Source organism: Chlamydotis macqueenii, chromosome 3 (genome assembly GCF_036417535.1).
Source record: "Chlamydotis macqueenii isolate bChlMac1 chromosome 3, bChlMac1.mat, whole genome shotgun sequence".
Lineage (NCBI taxonomy): Eukaryota > Metazoa > Chordata > Aves > Otidiformes > Otididae > Chlamydotis > Chlamydotis macqueenii.
In genome coordinates, this window is record NC_141558.1 from 25,613,364 (window position 1) to 25,635,823 (window position 22,460).

The 22,460-nt window shown below is 50.5% G+C and overlaps 1 protein-coding gene across 1 annotated transcript in view; it reads right to left on the reverse strand.

Annotated features, from left to right (window-relative positions):
• Positions 1-2,280: 2,280 nt before the first annotated feature.
• Positions 2,281-22,460, reverse strand: part of LOC104475587 (centrosomal protein of 164 kDa) — a 32,193-nt gene continuing 12,013 nt past the window's right edge. The window contains exons 7-28 of the mRNA XM_086743361.1: positions 21,905-21,994; positions 19,135-19,214; positions 17,347-17,496; positions 15,724-15,936; positions 14,343-14,474; positions 13,411-13,627; positions 12,745-12,822; positions 12,350-12,481; positions 11,943-12,065; positions 11,229-11,372; positions 10,891-10,974; positions 9,933-10,001; positions 9,401-9,579; positions 8,727-8,853; positions 8,227-8,294; positions 7,839-8,046; positions 6,957-7,064; positions 6,449-6,560; positions 4,787-5,134; positions 4,248-4,314; positions 3,558-3,680; positions 2,281-2,626 (exon numbers count right to left, since the gene is read on the reverse strand). Of these exons, the coding sequence (XP_086599487.1) occupies positions 2,527-2,626; positions 3,558-3,680; positions 4,248-4,314; positions 4,787-5,134; positions 6,449-6,560; positions 6,957-7,064; positions 7,839-8,046; positions 8,227-8,294; positions 8,727-8,853; positions 9,401-9,579; positions 9,933-10,001; positions 10,891-10,974; positions 11,229-11,372; positions 11,943-12,065; positions 12,350-12,481; positions 12,745-12,822; positions 13,411-13,627; positions 14,343-14,474; positions 15,724-15,936; positions 17,347-17,496; positions 19,135-19,214; positions 21,905-21,994 (2,952 nt within the window). The 3' untranslated portion in view covers positions 2,281-2,526. The remainder of the gene's footprint in view (positions 2,627-3,557; positions 3,681-4,247; positions 4,315-4,786; positions 5,135-6,448; positions 6,561-6,956; positions 7,065-7,838; positions 8,047-8,226; positions 8,295-8,726; positions 8,854-9,400; positions 9,580-9,932; positions 10,002-10,890; positions 10,975-11,228; positions 11,373-11,942; positions 12,066-12,349; positions 12,482-12,744; positions 12,823-13,410; positions 13,628-14,342; positions 14,475-15,723; positions 15,937-17,346; positions 17,497-19,134; positions 19,215-21,904; positions 21,995-22,460) is intronic.

Sequence of the window (22,460 nt, forward strand, 5' to 3'; positions counted from 1 at the left end):
GATGGGACTTGGGATTTCTCAGAGCTGCCCTGTGCTCTTGGCACAGCAGCTGCCTCCGGCACAGGGTAGGGGACCTGTCCCCAAGAAGTGCCTACCTCCTGCCTGGACAGTGTGCATTGCCATCAAGACCTCCTCCAGTAGTTCTTGTTGCAGCTCTCCAGCAGGCAAAGGCACACAAGTGCAGATCACACACAGCAAGAACTGGGGTGATTCAAGGTTTGGTGGGGCTGTGTGTTTTGTTTTTTTTTTTAAGGATGTGCATCTGTCAGCCTCCATTTCTGCATGGCCAGCTGATCCACATCTTGTTCTTCCCATGTCTCATCAGGCCTCCAGCTCCAACAGCTCTCTCTGCCCAGCACATACAGCAGTAATTGCCTTCCTTCCTTCCCAGCTCTCACTCCACAGGCAGAGCACAACTGTGCACAGCAGCGTCCCAGCCCCTGCATGTGTCTGTGTGCCTCACACATCCTCCCACCACACTTGTCTCCTCTGTTGTACCAGCAGCTCAAATCATGTTATGATCAGCCAGTGTCCCCACACCCCCATCCCCCAAACCTCAGACTTCCAGCCAGCAATGCACTGTGCAGAGGAATCAGAATTCTAAAATACCAGACTGCAAGGACCACCGTGTCCCCACCAGTAGCCAGGAAACTAAAAGCAAAATCCCTGCAGACCCCGGGACTGGTGCAGTCCGACAGCAGGCGGGATGCCTGCATTTTGATCCATCCCTTCCTAGAGAGGGACTCCTCAGGGCAGCTGCCATTCCTTGGGGGCTCCTCAGGTCTCCTCCTTCGGCCAGAGCTGGTAAGAGGATTTTCTCAGCAAGGACACCAGTGGGATGTTCTCTACCAGCAGTGCCTGCAGAAGGACTACCCTGCGCTGTGTTAGCAAGCAGAAGGTTAGCAAGAAGAACAAGGACCTGACCAGATGATCAAGCTGTCCTAGGACAAAGGCTGGCCAAGAAATTAAAACAATTCTAAGAAAACCAGCAAAAAGTATGTATATACAGACATACTTAAGAGTTTGTAAATGATGTTCATCAAAAGTATATTTCTGTGTGCATGTAAACGTTCCCCTACCATGCTCACAGTGGGAGCTGTTGCTGTGTTGTCCCGCTACACAACACCCAGGAAGCAAAGCAGGAGGGGGTTCTGCTTTACTCTGCTGCACATCAGTAGCCATGCCGAGGAACACAATGGCACAGAAGGATGTGGAGCAGCAGCTTCACCACCCTCCCTGCAACAGCCATCTCTCAAGAGAACAGCTTTGAAGGTGATTTCGCACAGATGGGATCCCTTGAAATGCAGGCTTCATCAGACAGAGTGGCAAGTGGTTCTGCATTTTTTGAAGCATAAAATATTTTAAAGTCAGGTTGCAGGAAATACTCACAAAGACAACCAAATACCACATTTCCCACTCAGCAGCAGGAAAGCCTCGCCCAACTTCTCCCTGTTGGTTAGAGCAGCACCATCTGCCCCCTCCCAGCTCCATGCGTCCCAGCGAGCTGGCAACATGTTCTGCATGCAGCCTCTGCACAGGAACACCACTGCAGCCACCAGCGAGCAAAGCAACCACCGGCAGCAGAGGTCCAAGAGCCACACATCCCAACACCTCAGACGGGTTTCCAGCCCCACGGAGCCTGTTTCAGGGTCTCATGAGACCTGCTCTCCCAGGAGGAGCAGAAGGCCAGGCTGGGCACCAAGGTCTCCCAGCTGCATGGAAGGAGACCCCAGCTGCTGAGCTGAGCTCTGCTCCCTCTCCTCAGGGCACAGAGGGACACAACTGGGGCTTTGTCTTGATATTCACACCAGGCTGAGTTCCTTCACAGCGCCTGCACCAGCAGGCACCACCCCACGCTCTCTTGCCATCAGCACCTTTATAACACAGGAGAAAAGCTCCTGTTAGCCAGCGTGGCAGAAAGGAGGCAGCAGGGAGCGCTTTTCCAGAGTACCTGTCTTGAAAAGCCACCCTTCGTTTAGTTCCTATTGCCCTCATCCCAGAAGATGGGAACGTTCCCTGAGAGTCAGAATCTGACATTTCCCAATTCTGTCCCCAGACTGTACAGCACTTTTGCTGTTTGTTCTCCCCTGCTCACGCATGTGCCAGAGGCTAGATGACTTCGCCCACCTGCAATTAAGCATTTGCTGGGCATCAGCATGGGCTCCTTCCCCAACACATTTCCTCTAGCAGTCTCGGCTGGATTCACATTCCTCCCCGTTGACCAGTTACTCAAAATCCCCCAAGATTCACAGCTCTGGCTTACAATCACTAGAACACTAATGAGAACACTGTTGATTTATTGAAGCCCTGATATTTCACCACTGGATTAAACAGTCTATCAAGTATATTTGGACACATGACAGGATTAGAAAAATCCACCTGGGAAGTTCACTTCCTCCTTCCTCCACTCTCTTGTCAAAAGACTTCATCTCAAGGACGCAGCACAAAAGACACAGGGGAGATGGCTGAGCATCACCAAAGCTCAATGTTCGGGAGATGGCACGAGCCCCAGGCCAGTCCCACCTTTCAGTAACGGTACACTTGAATTTGTCTGTTTTCATCCAGTCCTAGCTGAAGTAGGCTGGAGCTGCTGGTCAGGGGCTTCTGTGCACCTGAGAAGAGAGGTCTGGCAGCTGGGTGAAGGAAAAGCCTGGCTTACAGGAGGGATTAGCACTCATGAGCACAGCCACCAGACAGGGCAGAGGCCAGCCTTGTGCACACGTGCTGAATTTAGCCTGCCGCATCCAAATCAAATGGGATTAGAGGGGGATTAGGGAACTCAAAGGAGCACCGTGCTCAGGACACCGTGTGCTATTGGAGGCCTGAGGGATTTGCTGCTAATATCAGCATACACTGCAGAGGAGATACCGACAGCCCCAGCACAACACTGTTACCACACAAACCTGGAAATGTCCCCGCTAATAGTGCTGAGAGGTCCCACTTGTTTGATCCAACTGCTTGCCATGACATGACTCAGAACTGAGCTGGAGGCAGAGCTCTGCCAGGGAGACCCAGCCCTCCCTGCCCAGCCACACAGCAGCCCCACACGTCTCCAGGCACCCTCACATCAGGGGCACTGCTCCCCAGTGCGGCTGGGGCCGTAGCAAAAGCACAAAAGCAGGCCTACAAGACCAGGTCTCCTGCTTCCCTGCTGCCTCTTCTGTTCTGCACTCTTAGATTTCTTTTTTTGTTTGTTTTTGTTTTGTTTTTTGTTTGGGTTTGTTTTAGTTTTTTTTTTTTAAATTTCTCACAGTACCAGTTCCAACTGCTGCTTATCATGGCAGAGCAGCAGCATTAAAGAGCATCACAGCACAAGTGGGGAAAGGGAAGAGGCTCTCTTGGTCAAGTACAGCTCAAAAAAGAGCAAACAGGTTGCTCATGCTCTAACTGCTAAACACAGTATTCCTTTGCAGAACCAGACACTAAAATAGAGGCTGAGGCTTCCAAATTGCTCTTCCCTGCTTCAGTGCTCCTGACTCACTCACCTCCTGCTGTCTCCTCCTACCTGCTGCAGGAAGCTGGAGCACAACTAAAGACCAGAGCCAAGCAAAGGATACACTTGTGAATTCCTCTTGAAGTCTTCTAGCCATTTCTTGTTGGTCTCAATCATTCCTTGAATGCTCATCTTGACTGACTCATGGCTCTGGAACCGGGAGTGCTGGAACAGCCGTATCTGCTCACTGTTGCGTAAAAGAAAGACAGCGCAAGTGGGAAAGAGGTCTAGGCAGAAGCAATCCCAGAGATTCCAAAGAAAATGATGGGCTGCTACAGAAAGAGCCACAGTTAACAAAAAGCAACCTCCTCTTGGCTCAAAGTCCTCTGCCCAACCACATCTTACAGAAAAGCTGCAGCAGCCACCCACTATCAGGTTGCTGCCCCTTTCATCTGTACAGCATCAGAAAGGCTCGGGTGGCAGCCTTCACTCCAGCCCCCCATGCAGTATCACCCATCACAGCAGAGCCAGCGTGGCCCGGTGCCAGAAGCACCCTTGGACCCTGGTCCGGGAATGCGGGTTATCAGCACAACTATGATGGCAGCTCCACTGTAGAAGCTAAAAGGCAGTGCTGAGCGTGTGGCAGTGAATAACTAACAGTAGCTAACTTGTCTGCTTAATAATATTTAGCTTCCAATTTTGTTGCTTCCTTGGTATACGAAATGTGCTCTATAAATCATGCCAGAGAAATAAAAGCAATGAAGGAGCAATAAAAGCTGAATGAAACCACACCACAAGGAAAAAGTGCCCTTACTGTGCAGGTACGTATCCCAGCTTGTTGTCCACAGGCTTGGAACTTTCACTGAGCAATGAGACCCCACCTGGAAAAAAGACATGAAATACAGGCCCCCCCAGAATCAACAGTCTTTCCATCTGGGTGCATTTGCTTTCCTGTACTACAGATACAGTGCCCCTACAAGCTGAGCCACCTGCCGAGGGCACAGTAGTGTTAAAAAAATTGAGATGGTGAACCCTATCTGCAATTCATAGGAGGTTTCCAGTGAAGGAAGGCAGGCTCCTGTTTTGCTCCCTTGTTTAACAACTGCCTTCTTGGGTGTGTATTACAGCCTGAACTGCTCCAGAAGCAGGATGACAACATCAGCCATATGCTGCACTTCCTGGAGTGAGAAAAATCTCTCTCTCATTCTTTACCTCATTAACAGCTTTCCTATCAGCAGCACTGGTGAGTCTGGCCTTACCAGCATCAGAAGGGTGAGCTGGTTAGAACGTGCAGGGCTTTGAAATCAAAAGTCGTAGGCAAGCAAGCAGCTGGATTACAGGTAGGAGACTTACCTGGGAAATATTTGTGCCATTTCTCTGCCAGGATGCTGTCCACCGACTGTCCGGTTGTGAGAGAGCGACTAGAGCTCAGCCCAGTGCTCCCAGCGCACAAATCCCCCAGCGACAACCCGGTGGGGGCCATCAGGGAGCTGCCTGCCTGAAGTCCCGCCAAGGAAGCATACGTAGAAAGATGGACGCCGTCACAGGGCGTTGAGGTGCAGAGCGGAGACTGGCAAGTGTTCAGAGAGCCCAAGATGCCAAGGACCCCGTTCAGTTCAGCAGTGATACGCTGCAGCGAGTCTCTCAAGTACCCGATCTTGTCCAGTTGTGGGGCGGGCCGTAAATCGGTTCTTAAATCAACTGGCAGAACAGAGAGGAAAAAAGGGATCCTTGGGAAGGCAAAGGAGACACTGCCTCCCCAGCAGGAGGCACCCTTCCACTGCCTGTGACACTCCGAGCTGAGTTTAATCAGTGCATGCTAAAGGGGATACAGAGGCAAACCCCTGCCTTTGCAGCCAACAGAGGAGAGAGACTGACAACGAGGATTTGTGCCTTGGAGGCTGCTTGGACACAAAGTGGAGGCAAGATCCTCCAGTGCTGCAAGAACATGCCTGCAGGACAAGCCTGGAGGTGCACTAAGTGCATGTGTTTCACCTCCCTGCTCCATCCCTCCAAGTTCTCCCGTACTCCGTAGCCATTAACGTAACGGCGATACCCTTGCAAACAGCAAGCCCTTTCAAGAGCTGCACCCCTCAAGCTGAAAACCTCAGTACTGCACCATGCCTCTCTCAGACAGGATCCTGGCACAGGCAATAGCAATTTACTCCAACAGTCTCACCGCAAACAAATGGAGCAGGAAGCAGAAAGGATTGGTTGGACCTCAAAGCTCATGACCAGCAAAGCTCTCTAGGCCACAGCCAGGCTGGGGGTTGGACCAATAGGACTGTGCTGACACAAGCTCTCATCTTACAGAGAGAGAAAACCCTGGAGTTTCACATGTGCGTGAAGATATTTTACTGATTAGGGTCACAGAGACCATCTCAGACTGGACAGCTGGTCAGCCTGTTGCCATAGGGAAGTTTTCAAATTTTCATTAAGCTTCAGCCTTGCCAGCCTTTCTGCAAGTGACACAACACTCCTACCCTCCTGGCTGTTTACAGGAGCCCTTCTTCCCATCTGCACAACTCCAGTTAGCAGTAACTGGAGGCAAAGAAAAAAGCACAAGCAGCAGGTGGGGGAAGTTGCAGCAGCCTCTCCTGCCAGATATGTGAGGAAGAGGAAGCCCAGACACCTGCAGAAGAGCAATACAGCTCTGCAACAGCAGAGAGAGGAGCTGAGGCCAGGGGAATCTCTGCCAAGAGCAGCATTACTCTTCCCCCGCCTCCCTGTTTTTCCCCTTCTTAAATACTTTATCACACAGTCATTATCAGGGAACATTCTGCTACCAATTGGCTTGGCCTTGGCAAGCAGCGGCTCTGCCCTAGGCCCAGCCAAGTTTGCTGAACAAAGGGGAAAACAATTCTAGCAGCTTCTTCCAGAAGCTGGCACTGTAGCCCCCCCTCACTAAATAAAACCAGAAGAAGAAGGTATGTCAGAGAGGCAAGAAGGAGAGCCAGGACTGGGTCTAAGGCATCATACATTGGGCACAGCTCAGCAAGCCAGTCAGGCCCTTACATTTAGGCTGATGTAGATTTACACTGGATGTGCTGGTGGTGTCCTCAGAGTTGTCGAGATCAAAAGTCACCTTCTTGCATGCAGCATTCTTCAGCGTATCTTCATCTGAAAGCTGGTCAAAGGGAGGAAAACAAGGCAAATAAAACCTGCTGTTCTGTCCCTGAAACACAGAAACCACTGGAACACTGCCCACAGCTCGTCTGCATAGGCTGGACTGCACAGTCAGGCACAGGCCAAGTAAAGGCAACAGTGTTTGTCATCCTCTCCAGCTTTGCCACGAGCCTCCTCTCTCCCACCACTCTCAGACACACACACACTGTTCTGCTCTTAGATCATGCGTTCCTGCAATTCTGCTCTGCTGGCAAACGCTAGTCTTTGGCCGCCAGCTAAACAGCCCTCCCAGCGACCAAAAGCCCTGCAGACACTCCAGCCTAGAGGAGGCAGCCAAGAGCTGTGGGCAGGGTGGGAGGGCAGCTGGGCAGGCACAAGCGGTGATGCTGGCAGTTACCTCCTCCAGCAGCGAGGACTCCAGCTGGCTTAGTTTCTCTTCTTTCTTCTTCAGCAGCACCTGTCCTTTCCGCATAGCCAACTTCATCTTGTCCAACTGCTTTGCTTCCTGCAGTGGATCGACAGCCAAGTCAAGGAGGAAAATTAAACAAGAATGACAGAAAATAATCTCCTCTAGTGGTCACAGTGACTTTCATTATCTCATTTCTGCTCAGCACAGGAAGTCACGCTGCTGGAGTAAACCTGCTCCCAAGTCTTCAAGAGCATGGGAAGTGGAGTGTACAGAGGGCACAGCACAGCCTCAAAGCCAGTTCAACCCAAGGAAAAGGAAGTTTCACTTCCAAACCCCGCATCCAGCTTTAGTTCTGCAAACATAAGTGCTCTCCGTCATCAGCAAAGGAAACCCTGCTCTTCTCTGTCTTTGGTTGGCATCAGCACAGCTGGCAAGTACTCAAGAACCCTTTCCCAAGCAAGGGTGAAAGCACTGTAGAGGTACAACCATAGATGCGTACCTACTGATGAATGGGTACCTGTCCCTTCCTTCACTATGAGCATGTTAAGTTCCCATTAAGTCCATTCCTCTTACATGGCATTTGCACCGTGTTCCTGAATGGCTCTCTTGGCTTTCCTGAAGTAATCTACAGCTCGCCTGAGAGGGGAAGGACTAACCCTTGTGTTATGATGAGGAAGACACAAGCAGGGACCAACACAGCATATCTGTCCTAAAACAACACACAAGATCCAATGTCCACGAGGACTGGACACCCACAGCTGCCTGTCACTGCCCCTGCAAAGCCAGGAATCTGTCCCAGGACTGTGGATTCTTTTGTGCAGCCGCAATGCCTGACATGTGGCGAGCAAGAATCCAGGCTCAGTGGCTTACCTCTTCCAGGTTCTTGCGCACGCCCTCCAGGAGCTGGGAGGTGTCTGGATCCTGCACCACCTCCTGTGCTTTCTGCATATCCTGGCGCCACTGCTGCTTTGCAGCTCTCAGTGCCACATGCCTCTTCTTCATGGAGTGGGTCTGGCGTGCCAGGAACTCCTTGGCATGCATGATGGAGATCCCTTCTGCAGAGATGTAGCTCCTGACACTACACAAAAGAGACAGGCAAGCTCTTGGCTTTGTGCTGGCTGTGCCACCCTGCAAGCCTCATGCAGCAGACTCCCCCAAAATGGATTGGCAGTGCAGTCCACAAACCCAAGCAAAAACATTCACTTGTAAAACCAAAGCAAAAACATTTTCCAGAAGAGGTCGGCATACAGATACTCACTGATCAAACTGGAAGCTGTCGTCCTCATGGCTTTGAGAGGGTGGGGAGGCAGGCTCTCTGGACGAGTGCTAAGGAGTTGAAACATTAAAAAAAAAAAAACCAACTAAGAAAGATGTATGGGCAACAGAGCCCCAGCATCCCTTCAGAATCCAAGTAGGAGCAAAAATTAAGAATGACATCACCACAGTATAGCCCAGACCCAAGACCACTGCCAGGGATGTTCTTTATGTGCCTTTAAAAAGTAACAAAGGCTCCTATCCCAGACTCATACCCTGCTTTGGACTCCAAGGGCACTCAAGTATCCAACACTCCTTTCCCCCTCAGTAATAACAGAGAGAAATCAACAAATACTGCTAAACATATTGATGTCCCCGGCAAAGCAAAACACATCCCTGCATCTCAAACAAGTTCACACAGAAGGAACAAAAGCTCCCATTTTTCAAGGGAGTTACAGCCTCAGCTCTCACACGGCAAACACCTTGACAGTCTGCTTTACTCACAGCTTGAATAGTTTCTCTCAGGTCTTCAGCATGGAGCTCAGCTTTCCTTCTGGGAGACTCCACACTTCCTCCTGCCTCCAGTTCTTTCAAAGCCTCCTGTTTGCTCCTGACAGCTGCCTCCAGCTCACTGCCACAAGAAAAGGCAACCGTGGCAGCACCTGATTAGACCAGTAGTCAATCTGCAATGGTGTTCAAACTGACCTCCAGCTTCCAAGAGAGAAAGGGCCACAGACGTGCAAGACACCACCAGTATTGGGTCTGCGGTGGGATGTCAAACACGACCCAGGAAAACATTGCGGGGGGGAACATTGCTTACACACTTCCCCAGAAGCTCAGCTATCTTAGGAAAACTCATTTAATTGTACTTCAGCGCCCCCCTCAAAGCATCTTATTAACCTGACAAGACAGATGTGGAGAAGAGCAACAAATTAACCTGACATGCAGAGGTGAAGGGACAAGTTTACACAGCGAGTAGTTAACAGATCTGGAAGCAGATCCCAGGACCTCCATGCCCTCAACACACAGTAAAACCCCCATGAGGGCGCCTAAGGGATATGGCCCAACATACAAGAAGCTCAGAGGTGAGGGAGAGGTCCAGGCTAGGGGAGAAAGGCTTCTGTTAGGGGCATAGGCAAGATTATTTTTGTATGAGAGGGAATTTCTCATGCACAGACCTGATGCGTTTCTGTAACCTCTGGCTTCGGGTCTGCAACAAATCCACCTGGCCCTCCAGCTCAGCTTTCTGGTCCTGGAGCTCTTGGAGAGACCTACGCAGTTGCTGGATGGACTCAAGGAGGCTGGCATGCTCCTTCCTGTTCTCCTCTAGGCGACGCTGAGAAGCTAAAGCAGCTTCCTAGAAGAAACAAAAAAAAAAAATCCCTCACAGTCATCTCCCCAACACCAAAATAAAAGGCACACAACATGCAAGAGCTTGCTACCTGTACAGCTCACAGGAGGTCCCTGAGCTACAAACACACACACCACATGCCAATCCTGGCAGAACAGGACTGTCTTCTTTTTGGGAAACAGCTCAGAGCTAATCAAACTCCCAGAAGGATGGCACGACAGCCTGAGTCAGGGAGGGATTTTTCAGACTGACACTTTAGAAGCAACAGTTCACATTAGAAAAGTCATAGTTCTAGCACACTGCCCTCATTCCCAGAAGAAAAACAACACAGCACCTCTCCAGAGCTAGGACATACATACCTCTCTTTCTAGCTCAGTCTGCCTCTCTTCATCCAGCAGCTGCTGCCTTTTCTTTCTCAGAGACTCCTCCTATGTACAGATGAGAAAGCAGGGGAGTATCAGAGCAAGGAGATTGCTGATGCTGAGCAGCACCTGTAATCCAGAGGTCAGGCCCAAGTCTCAAGACTATTTCAAAACACCTCAGGATTGCTGGCAGTTTGGCTTTGTTTCCCCCCCTCACATACACTCAAGGTCCCCTCCCTCTATTTGACTTCAAGTGAGAAGCCGAGAATATTTGCATTGCTGTGGGAATACCCCTTCCTGCTCAGCTGCGAGAGTACTCAAGGCACATGGCCACTCCTGCAGGATCTTGCTTTTGTGAACCCTCTGCTTGCCTCCATCATTTCTCCACTTTTTTTGAATTCCTTACTCCAGTGCTGCTTGGAAAGGAAGGGCTCACAGAAGCAAGGTTATCTACAGCCCTTAGCACAGACAAGGACTGAAGAGATCTGGCAGGCAAGAGCATCAGACAGTGATTTTCACCGGCTCCACAGGAGCATTTGGAGTGCTTCCCTGTCCCACTCTGCTGCCCAAGATCCAGAAATACTCACTCCCTTTTCACAGCAGCAGGGAGGAGAGGAGGTAAACCAGGAAGGAACTGACCAAAATCCAAAGTGAGGCCGAGCAGGACGTGCCACCTTGAAAGGCTTTTTGATCCCTTTGTCCCTCTTACAGCCACTTACTGTTTCCCAAAGCACTGAGCGAATCCACAGCACCGAGTTTCACTGCAAGCTTCAGCCATGAGGCTGCACCACTAGGAATGCTCAGCTCTGCCCTGACTTGTGATGGAAGTTTTACATCTAACTTGAACAGCAGCAAAAGCCCTGGCTGAGCACTTCTGAAGAGTTCTCCACAAGGAGGCAGCCAGAGGAGCGGCACAGGCTAGGAACCCTCTGCGAGCCCAACAGGCCTGACTCACCTGGTTAAGGAGCTGCACTGATCTGGCTTTGATGTTCTTCATGCGCATTTCAAGGTTGTTTTCTGAATCCTGGAGTTTTCTTTCCTGCACAGAGATGTTGAGTTCAAGAGAGCAAGTTCCTCACTCACCAGGCAGATCTCTGCCACCAGGAGGAACCAAAAACAACAACAAAAAAAAAAACCAAAAACAAAACCAAAAAAACCTGAGAAAGTGTGACCTACCACTTGTGTCACCCTGGGCTGTAGAGGGTGGCAGGCACACTGAAGTGCCACAGTACACCCAGGCCATCCCCAAGCAGTCCAGTCAAAAAGACATGCTAGGCCAAGCGTTCTCCTCACCTTCTCCCTGTGCCTCTGCTGCAGTGTGGCAAGCCCCTCATCCAGCTCCACCTGCAGAGCTTTCACCTCCACTTCATTAAGGTGTCGGAGGCGCACCATCTCACTTTGCAGGCCTTCAAAAAGCTCTGCTCTTTGCTTTCTCTCCTGCTTGTTACAAAACACAAACAAGAAAAGCATCTGAATGAAGCACAGGGTTTTCCAGCAAGATGACATGAACACACAGGACACACTCTCTGGAAAGCCAGCCCATCATACAACAGCTCCTGAGCAAACATCAAAGTCAGCACATTAAAAGCTCTTGATTACAGGGACAACATTGTTAAGGGAATGGCTCAAGAAAGAAGAGACAACCCATGAAACTAAGGCTTTGTCACACACTGCTGACTGTACAGTCAGAAATGGGAGGCAGAAGGCTTTCCAGAATGGGCACCTGCAAAACTGGGAACAATCTTCTCTCATACAGAAGTCCACAAGTGCACAGGGAAGTTGCCTGCACAGAGAGTATTTGACAGCTCATCCTTATAACCCCACCCTGAATTCACTTTACGTCACAGCAACAATGCCCAGTTCTCCTGGAAGGAAGGCAATCTCCAGGTCTAGGGGTGGCTGAGACAGGCAGGTCTGGCAAGCAGCAGTGCCAGCCCAGGTACAGCCCAGCTGAGCGAGCCCCTACAGTCAGCTCTCAAATTCACTGCTCGCTGCGCACAGCAGTACCTTCTCCTCATACTGAGTCCGAATCCGCGATAGGACCTCCTGGTGCTCCTCTTTCATCCTCTCCATCTTCCTCTCATGGTCTTTTTCCACTTCCTCACGTTTCTCTCTCATGAGCTCGCTGAGCTGCAGGGACAACACAGAAAGATATTTCTCTGAACTACAGCACTGCACTACAGCAGCCCACCAGGACAGCAACCTCTCGCACAAGCAGGACTGAAGTTCAGAGTACATTGCAAGCGGAACCAGGCTGTGGCCTGGGCAGTACAAGGCAAGCACCGTGGTGAGGGGTGTCTGTTCCCCTGAAGCACCGCTGTCACCCATGGACAGGGGACGGGGCCTTTCAGACCTCACCACACATCCAACGAGAGAAGCTGAAGAACCTTCAGCAATTCAGCATAAATACTTGCCTCGCGTTCATATTCTGTTACTCGATACGCCCTTTGCTGCACTTTCTGCTCTGCCCTCTGCAAGTCTTCACGCAGCTGAGCCTCCTCGCTCCTCTGTGCCTCTGCTATCTGGGCTTGCAGGCTGGAAGTGACCTGCCATGAAAACCACCCACAGAGACTTGTCATTCTTCTGACAAGATCCATTTAGTGCCCTCCTACAGAGAGCAAACAGCATGGCAAAGAGCAGTGTGTGCAGTCTCACCACCCCCCTACCTGGAGCATGTCCAAATGCTGAGCCAGACCAGAGCCACATTTAGGAAGTGGAAAAAAATTAATGCCACCCTCCCTGGCCACATTTTGTGACAGTGGGGAAAAAAAAAACCAACAGTTCACATTCAAAAGACACCATCTTTTACCTTTTGATGCTCCTCTTCTGCTGCAGATTTCAGCTGCTGGAGTTCAGCTGCAAACTGCTTCTCTAGTTCTTCCACTGCCTACAGGAAGACAAGCAAAGGCACTCTGCTGGAAAACCTCTATGTGTGGGGACATGCTCTACAAGATGCATTTGCAATTAACATCTGTCCAGAAGCATCAAGAAAGCACAATGGCCAAATCCCTTTTCAAACCAGGTGACATACAACACACCTTTACTCTCTGTCCTTCCCTTCCCAGGAGATCTCAATGCATCTTGATCATGCTCTGCTGGAAGGACTACAAACTGCCTCCATTCAAGAAGTCCCCAGGCTCTCTGGAGGACTAAAGCAGCAGCCAGAGAGATATTCCGATCTGATAAAGTGGCTTGGCTTAGCTTGGCAGAGACACGGTGATCTTTGCCTTCTCTTCAGATCCAGTGCAGCCATTTCAATCATTGTTATTTAATCACCATTGTAATAAAAATGTGGGCAGCACTGCTCCGCACCTCAATCATGCTTCTAACAACATGCCTAGCATCCTTCCTTGATGTTTTCAAGGAGTCATCATTAAAGCACATGCAAGTGCTGTTTAACCTCACCACTGTGGCATTGCAACACAATGAACACCAACAGCATGGGTCTGATCCTAGCTGGCAACAAAGGTCTCACCTGTTTCTTTTCCTTCTCTAATCTCTCCTTCAGCTCACTCAGGAATTGTTCCTTCTCTTGTTCCAGCTCAGTCTTCTCCCTCTGCTGATCTTGCTCCATTTCTAGCTTCATTTTCTCCAGAACAAGCCGCTGTTTCCTCTCCAAGCTCTCCTTCTCCACTACCTGCTGGGCTTCCCACTCTGCTCTCAGTTTCTGCAGGGCAACCTCTTGCTCTGCCCTGGTAGGTTTGCAACAAGAACACAGACAGAAGAAAGTCAGGATCTGGTACTTCAGCCCTGGACTCCACCTAGTAACCAGAGCTGAGAGAAGACACTGCTGTAGGACAGGACACGCAAGCCAGATCTTGAGATGAGAACAGAGAACCATAGCACACAGATTCACAAGTGTATCAGTTAAGGCCTTGGAAATCAACAGCAAAGCAGTCAGGTGGAAATCTCTCTGTCAACTAAATAAAATAGAAATAACAAAAGGTTACTTTTCCAGTGACTGCCTTCTCTGCCTCCTTCAATCGTTTTTACAGGCCTTAAGAGCCATGAGACAGACACATCCACTCAAACCAAGCTACACTGCTGAGTGTGGCTTTCCACCTAGATGCCATTTCTTTCATTGCCCTGCCCCAGAGCTGTGCCTGGTCCAACACGACAGCAACAGCTCTGCTCAGGACACTTACACACTAAGTGTCTATTCATCAGCTCCAAGAGAGCAGAGCTGTTACCATTAAGGCCCACCAGTTCTGCCTTCTACCGACACACAGCTGCACTGCCTGTACAGTGCCACAGGGCCTCCTACTTGCTACCAAGGCAGGGTACCAGCTATGGGAGGCTCAGGAGGGCTAGTACCTCCACCTCAAGTGGCTGCTGGAGGCACACAAGATGCTTCCCTCCTAAACTAGCAGAGTTTATGTCCCCAGGGACAGCAGCAAAACTTTTCACCTTATCTTCTCCTTCTCTGCTTCAGTCTCCAAGGCAATTTTGGCCCGCAGCTCTGAGAGTCTCTCAGTTTCTTCCCTTCTGACACGCAACTCTTCCTCCTTAGAAGCCTTTGCCAAATCTTCTTCTAGAGTCCTGAAACACAAGCAGCCGAAGGGGGGGAGGGGAGGCAGGGAGTGTGGAAAGAGAAAAGTTCAGGAGGCTTTAATATCTTCAAATCGCCTGTGCAAGGCCTACAGATCAACTGCTGCTCCCACTAGCTATGCCTGCCCGAGCGACACATTCTCAGGGCTCCAGACCATTCATTCTTCTCCACACCTTCAGAACCTGGCTGCTAGCACAGGACAAGCAGCCCCTCACGATCAAGCTGCTGTAGCGTGTTTTTAATATGCTAGCACTTGGATAATTTTTCCTCTGCTAAATAAAATCAACTCCTATAAAATGAAAGCAGGGTCGCAGTCTAGGTACCTGGAGGCCTTAGTACATGTGTAAGCTTTCTATTGTCATAGGACACCCTTTTTACTACTGCTTTATTATTGCACAGGTATTTTTCCCTTCAGCTATGATTTCTGTGTCTTCCTTCGCACCCAAGACAGCATTCCCATGACATTTCACCTCAAGATACTGTTTCCGGCTGGCCCACTGTGCTAAGAACAGAAGTATCAAAGCCACCTGAAATAAAAAATAAGCCTTGAGTGAAGCACAAGGACAAGGGCACTGGTCTCAGTGCTGTTCCACTCCCTGGATTGCTATTAGATCCTCAGGCACTGGCTGGGTTATACACAGCCATTCATCTCCTATTCCTTAAAGCCTTGTTTGGAAGTCCCTCTGTAAAATGTACAGTACCAGAGTTCCAGATGGTTCCTCTCGGGTAACCTCATCTCCTCTAATGCTCCAATTCCCAGTCCTGTTACTACCATTTAGCCCAGGATTTGAACGTCTGCCAGGCAGTAAAGCTCCAAGCACTGAACTGGAAGCTTTTCCCAGGTTAACCATAAGAGACAGGTTCAGAGCTCCAAAAGCTGCATGTGTACCAAATCGGAGCTTGTCTTGCAGGAGATGGGAAGATGCTTTCCTCTCTGTATTGGAGAGCGCTTTCCTGAGGCAGACTGTGCTCTCTACACACAGCACTGACAGCAGACCACTATTCCTTTCAGGATGTGCAGATCCTCAGGCACGGGACTGTCTGTGCCAGGCAGAGTCCCACACTCCTCCTCCCAAAAAGCCCTGTTCTTGCCTCCTTTGCCCACAAAACTCTGCAAAGCAGCACCATTTCCAAGGTGGTGACCTACAACAGCACAAGTTCACAGCCACCAGCAATGAAATCGCAGCTAGTAAAGGCTCACTGGAGAAACAGGGCAGATGGAGTGAAAAAGGAAAGTACCTGAGGGTTTTTTCTTTTTGCTGATGAAGCTTCTCAGCTTCCTCCTCCTCTTCCTGCCTTGTGTCCTTCTGGAGTTGCTGAATGCTCTCCTTGGCTTGCAATAAATGCATTTGCTCTTGCTCGAGCTCCAGCTCTAGCTCCTTGGCTACTGCCTCCAGGAGTTCGTCACTAGGCTTGTTCAAGGACTCCTCGTGTTCGATATCCTCAGGTTGCCTACCAAAAAGAAAAAGTCCTTTGGCAAAAGGGTGACAGAAAACAGAGTAATGTGAAAGGAAGAGTAACACCTCCCCAAACAGTATCAACTCCAAACCAAAAATCTCAGAGCCACCTACTCTAGAAGCTTCACTGTCGGCAAAGGGAAAGGACATGCAGAATCCCCACTAGACCTCAGCCGCTCACAGGCTGCTCTGGAGCCCTTGCTGGGAGGTGAGGAACAGCTGTGTAGCTGGGTGGAGGGCACAGAGGCAGAAAACAAGCTTGCTACAGGAAAGCACTCTTTACAACGTTGGTGGGGAACACGCAGCACATGCTCAAGGTTTGGAGCAGCACAGTCTCTCAGGTAACAGCTTGGGGACGCTCCACGCACTGCTGGTGGGCCCTCTTGCTGACTCCCAGAGCAAAACTGACTGCGAAGCCATTCAAGCCAGCCCTAGCAGCACTCAGGTCCTGAACAACTCACATTTTGGCCCACTAGAGCTCACCTTGCAAGGGCAACACCATCTCACTTCCCAAAGGATCCAGCAGCTACCACACCCTGGCCAGGGCTGCCAGGCACAAAAGCAGATGCAATGAGTACCTGCTTTCAGCCAGGGATCAGCAGTGTGCTTCCAATGGACCAGGTGTTTTTCTGCAATTGCAATCTAAACTGGGCTGGGAGTTTGCCAGCTCTAGGCAACAGAAAGCCCTAAGCGCTCAAAAAAATTCAAAACCGATCTGTTTCTAATTCATTTTTTTTTTTCAGACAGAGAACAGCAAAATTATCAGGTCTGAGAGAACAAGGCTGAAGGGGAAAATAAACATTAGCCTTGGAAAAATAAATTTTACTCTTTGCTAGTGCAAGCTGGAGCAGCAAGGTCTCATCGTGCTCTGGGACTGCAGTGAGATACTGTGCTGGTCTCTACATGTGCTGCCATCCTGTGCTCTGACAGGACTCTCTCAGAGCAACCAGTGCTCCCATCGACTGTAAAAATGAGGAGATTTGTTGGGTTTTTATTGTTCCCCCTCAATCTCAACACCACTCAGCAAGTGAACTCAGGAGCCTGTGGGAAAGTGTTTACCAACGGAGCGTGAATGCGTACAGCCTCGTAGGGACACTGGTAAGGTGGCAGCTTTCCCAAGTACAAAGCAAACTGCTCTTTCTCCATCCCACGGAGTCCTGTGCCACACACCCCAAGGGCTGAGCTGCGGCTCTCATCCTCCCCAGTACAGACTGCTCACTTGGCACTCTCGCCAGCAAAACAGCTGCTTGGATTTGCACACAGAGGGGTTCGAGCTCTGCTGTGCCCACCAAATCACGTCTCCTAGTGTGCTGACTTCACACACTAGCTTCCAACACCACAAAGGGGAACACAAGGACAAAAGCTGTTATGCGTATAACACCAGGGACTTAAACAAAGCCCTTACTCTTGCTGCGGGGCAGCAAGCTCCTCCAGATTGATGAGGCTTTCCAGCGATCCCTCCTCCAGCTCCTGGGCCACGGCCTCCTCCCCATTGGCATTTTCTAAAGAAATAATCTTCTCTTCTGGCGTTTCACAAGCACCTTGATCCTCCTCACTTCACAGCACAACAGAGGTAAGAGAAGATCAGATTAGCACAGGTCAGAGTCTAGCAGCTGCTGCAGGGAGACAAGACAGGGGATGATGGGGTGTGCAGCTGACTCAGATGGGCACCAAGCCATGCCTGCCAACGGGACCTCTTTGTCCAACACGGGGCTGCCAGAGGCACAGCAAAGCTCCAAACCATTCCCACCACCTCACCCCCTGCCGGACTAACAGACAGCTGAGGATTTAATGGGTCAGACTCAGAAGGCTGAATCCCTTCCCTAGATTATTATTCCCCTCTCTTTCCAGTTCCTTAGAGCATTTCTCCATGGTAAGTCAGCCCTGTTAGCAACGCTCACACTCTTGTCCAACTTACAAACGCAAATATTGGCAGGTATGTTTACATCTACGGTCCTGCTGCGTCTTGGAAGTACAGGGAAGAGAGAAAAGGCAAGCACGAGCTAACTTTACAGGCAGAGAGAAAGAGAGGATGCACAACTGGGAAGCAGGTACCAAGCGACAAGGAAAGAATTCCTGTGGGCAGAACACATTTTCAGGGACCTTCACACAAACAGCTCCTCTAGGAAAAGGCTGCAAATCCCAAATGCACACAGCCAGTCATTAAGATGGACTGCAGCTGCTTCTGTTCACAACTTTTCCTGGCACAGGCAACAGCTTCTTGGTTCCCAGTGCCCCAGACTACATGTACCTGTGTGCAGAGGCTAAGAGCTTTGACACAATTCACCTGTAAGCGCCACACGCTGTAGCTCTCAAAGGGGCAGGGGAAGGGCTCGAGAGAGCATGGAGCTCACTGCTCAGCACAGTATTTCAACTGCTTTAAACAAGTCGCCACACATAAGCTGAAAATAGCTCCCCTAGACACTCCAGGCCCCCCAGTAACCAAGGGTCTGGAAGCCAGCACTGCTCTCAGGGTAACAGCTGGTGCGCTCTAGAGCAAGTTGTCCACATACCAGGCTATAAAATAGCTTCATGCTTACACCTGGGCAACCAGCCACTTGCTCTAGGCCACCTCTGTGGAAGGAAGTGGAAGGGAACTGGTCACACTGCAGCTGGACTCTCCTGCCACCAGTAACAGGCACCAGGATGGTGCTGGGAGCCTTCAGCTACTGCCTCTGCCCCAGGAAGAGCTGGCAGCCCCGCAGGACCAGCGCTGACCCAGACCGGGGGCTGTCTGAACAGACAGGCCTGGCACTGGGCAACAGCCAACGGCTACGTCTGCCTCAGTTACACACCACAGGGCACACCACACAGTGTTAACTGCTATGTTAACACCACACAGTGTTAAAATCTTGGCAAGAGCGTGACTTTCGCTGCCTTAGAGAAAAGTCAGATAGCTGTAAGAGAAACAGACACCAGCTCCACTTCTGGGGCAGTCACGAGGAAATGAGAGGCAGGCAGTTGTGCTGCCTACCCAGCCAGAAGCTGAAGTCTGTGAGACAGTACTAAGGAGGTGTCAGAAGAGAAAGATTGAGTGGGAAAGACCCTGTGAGAAGCTGCAGCATCTTGGGCTGTTCTACAGGGGACACCTGTATTGGTTACAGTGACCAGAGCAGAGCAGGGGCAGACAAGACAGGAAAGTCATCCAGGGCTAGGGCTGTCCACACCTCCTCTGTTGCTGTTTGTACCATACCTCTCAGCAGCTTTTGCTCTTTTGCTTTGCTCTTCCTCTACACTGGCTTTGCTTTGCTCTTTTTCTTCTTCGCCCAGCTCCTGCAGGTAAAAGCAAACAGTGTGGAGTTTGCTGGCTGCTCCTTCACCAGGAAAGCCTTGCAGCAACAGTTCCAGCAGCACAGCTGACAGGCCTGCGAGCCCAGCTCAGCTCTCCAGGTTGTTTGGTTATGGACTGGGGCTTGCTTTTCCAGTACAGAGGATGAACTCCCTGCCAGCACTAAGCACTTTGGACACAGATTTGGTTTTTTCCTAAGGTCCTCCTACATAGCCAAGGAACACTGAACTCCATTAAAAGTGTAGGACAAGAGAGTCCTAGAAGGAATGTCCCCCAGACAGACTAAAATAACATGCTGTGGCCATAAAGCAAGCTGATGTGTTGGCTGTGACCAAAAATCACAACAGGACTCAGTCCTGCCTCGCATCCTGGTTCTCAGGCAGATGGTGATGGACAGAACACACTCAGCCCCTACCATGCAGAAGGGTACCGTGGAGCAGGGCTGAAGCAATACAGAATTAAAACAGCAGTAATTTATGCAAGTGCATATCAGAGCAGACAGCAGAAGGATTCCGTGCAAGTGCCATCACCTTCCATCACAGCAGCCTGGTCAGAGCTCTCCCAGGCAACTCCCCCTCCCAGCCTCCCTCCTGCCCTGCTGTAAACAATGACTCCAATTCCCGAGAACCAAGGAGCTCAGCTAACGTTTCCTGCCCCAAAATGGGCTCTGTCACTGCTGCCTGTGAAAGGAAAGCAGACAGACAAATGGTGAATGAGATCTTCCTGGGAATAGGGATAACCAGCCACAGGGTAACGCTGCAGAGCCCCTGCCCAACATGCCCTCCCAGGACAGTGGTCCCTCCCCAGAAGTGAGGGGCCGCAGGAATCTCTGGACACTTTTGAGAAGGTGAAGACAGCACCCACCTGCAGGGAAAAAGGGCTGATTTTAAGCCTTGCCTGTGAAATTACCAGAGAGCCTTGTGAGCCTTGCCCCTCCTGTTGCCTCAGGATCCCCAACAGTTCCAGTACTGCAAAAGCACCTTAGTTTTCTGCCCTGTTTCAGTGCCACACTGCATCCCACAGAAGACATCTCACTCACAATACAAAACCAGTCTTGGGGCCACAGGAAAGCAGCACGATGGATAACAGGCCATCTCCTCTCTCTGCACAACACATTTCCCAAGGGACCTCAGCAGGAGAATCTCCATGACCGCCAGCACACATCAGCTTAGATGGCATGCCTGCTGCCAGCTCCTCACCATGTCACCCTCAGCACAGCAGCAGGGCCAGCAACGCAGGCTGCCAGCACTTTACATGCCTGAGGAGCAAAGGGTGAAAGGAGCAGCCTCTCCAGTGCCAGCAGAGAAGCCAGGTGTAGCAGGAAGCAGCCCACATGGCCTCCGCACACTACCATGGCTCCTGCCCAAAACACGCTACCCAAGAACCTCCAATACTGTGCTCACATAGCTGACCGACGTGCTCGCCTTTGACTGTTTTGCCAATCTATTCAAAGCAAGGCAAACTCATTACATGGGAGTAAGCACATTCCTACACCCAGAGTCATTTCAGACTAGCCTCTGGCTACAGACACAAGAGAGCAGCTGCAGTTCTGCAGGGAGCACCATCTCAAAACCACCTCTGTCCTTAACAGGGCTGTAATCAACTTCAAATGTGGCTGCTCCAACAAGACATCTGTATGCACAGCAACTGTGCTGCAGCAAAAGGGAGAACACAGCAAGCATATGTTTTGTTGTCCCTTCATAGCTTATTATGCTCATTATTAGGCACAAGAGGACAGGTGTATTCTCCAGGCACAACCTTACAAACTGGATTGCTCCTCTCTGCTGGACAGGTGGTGGGTTTGCCCCTCAGGGTCTCCTCCAGCGCGGCTGATCAACTTGCTTACAATCAGAGCAAGGCTGAGTAAGCCCCAGCTGGAGCCCAGCCCTCCACCACGCTGCGCAGCACACTCTTCCAGCCTACACACTGATGAGCTGAGATGGTGCAGCAGAGGGGTAGCTGAGAGGGCTCAACAGGAACACGAGGCTGAGGAAGCCAACTCAGTAAGAAGACAAGGGTCACACCTTGAGATGCACAGCAATCCTCTTCAGTCAGAGCTGCCCGATCATAGTTAGATCCCGGGCTAACATGCTATAGGAAGCACAGGCATGCGCACCCACATATAGACTCCTTCATCTGCCACAGACTCACTGAAAAGAGCCTATTTCCCCCCCTCATGAAAGCAGACAAGGGAACCAAATGCTTAAAAATAAGTTTCCCTATACCAAAAATCTGTCAGAGGTAGTTAACCTCCTTTTCTTCCCATTTCTGCTATCGTGTTCTTTTATGCACATCCTTTCCACCTGCTTAAGAAAAAAAAAAAAAAAAAAAAAAGAGAAATGCACTCACAAAAAAGGTGAAATAGACTCTGCTTCCCACCATTCCCCAGGAAAGCCATTTATCTACACTTCTGTTGGGGCAGGGAAAGCACACGTGCAAGCCTGCACACACACGCACCCCTCACAAGCCACCTCTACTCAAAGTTGATGTTCTTTGTGTAGCTGCCTGCATCTCCTCTCTACAGAAAAAGAACAAATGCACTAGGAGTGCTGCTCTAATCCCTGACACTTAACACATTACTTCTGTTTGCCTCTATGCTGACAGCATTATCCTGTTATTAGTGCATCACAATACAGTCTTTTACCTCAGATTGGTCCCTGATCACCTCTATTGCACTTACCTTGACTGTGGGGCCATCCAAAGCAGGAGATAGAAAGTCCACATCCAGGATTTGCTCAGAAAACTGGCTCCGGAAGCCCAAGTCCTAAAGAAGAAAGCAGAAGGAAAGAGGAAAGAAAAAAAAAAAATATCAGTGTCTGATGAGCATGCACAGTTTTTGCCAGAGATGCTGAGACAAGACCAAAATCCTAACGCAGCTTGGAATCTACACTCACCATCCCACTCACAGCAAGTCTTTTGTACCACCAGGTTTACGAGACACAGGAGACGGCTACACCAAGACTCAGGCCTGCATCCAAGCATAGATCATGTCTGTACTGCAGACAGATGGTTCTGTTAGTGGCTCGACCAGCAGCGAGTTGGGTTTTCTCTTCCCCAAGGTGCAGAGGCACAGGCAGGCCATCTGGTTTAAGCAGAGCTACCTGCTGGGACGGTGGCAGACAGATTCCCTATGGGCTTGGCCACCAGGACTGTGCAGCACTGTGGTTCCCTTCACTGATGGTCCCTGTGGAAACCCTCCCTGCGAGGCCAGGGGACTGCAATGCCACACA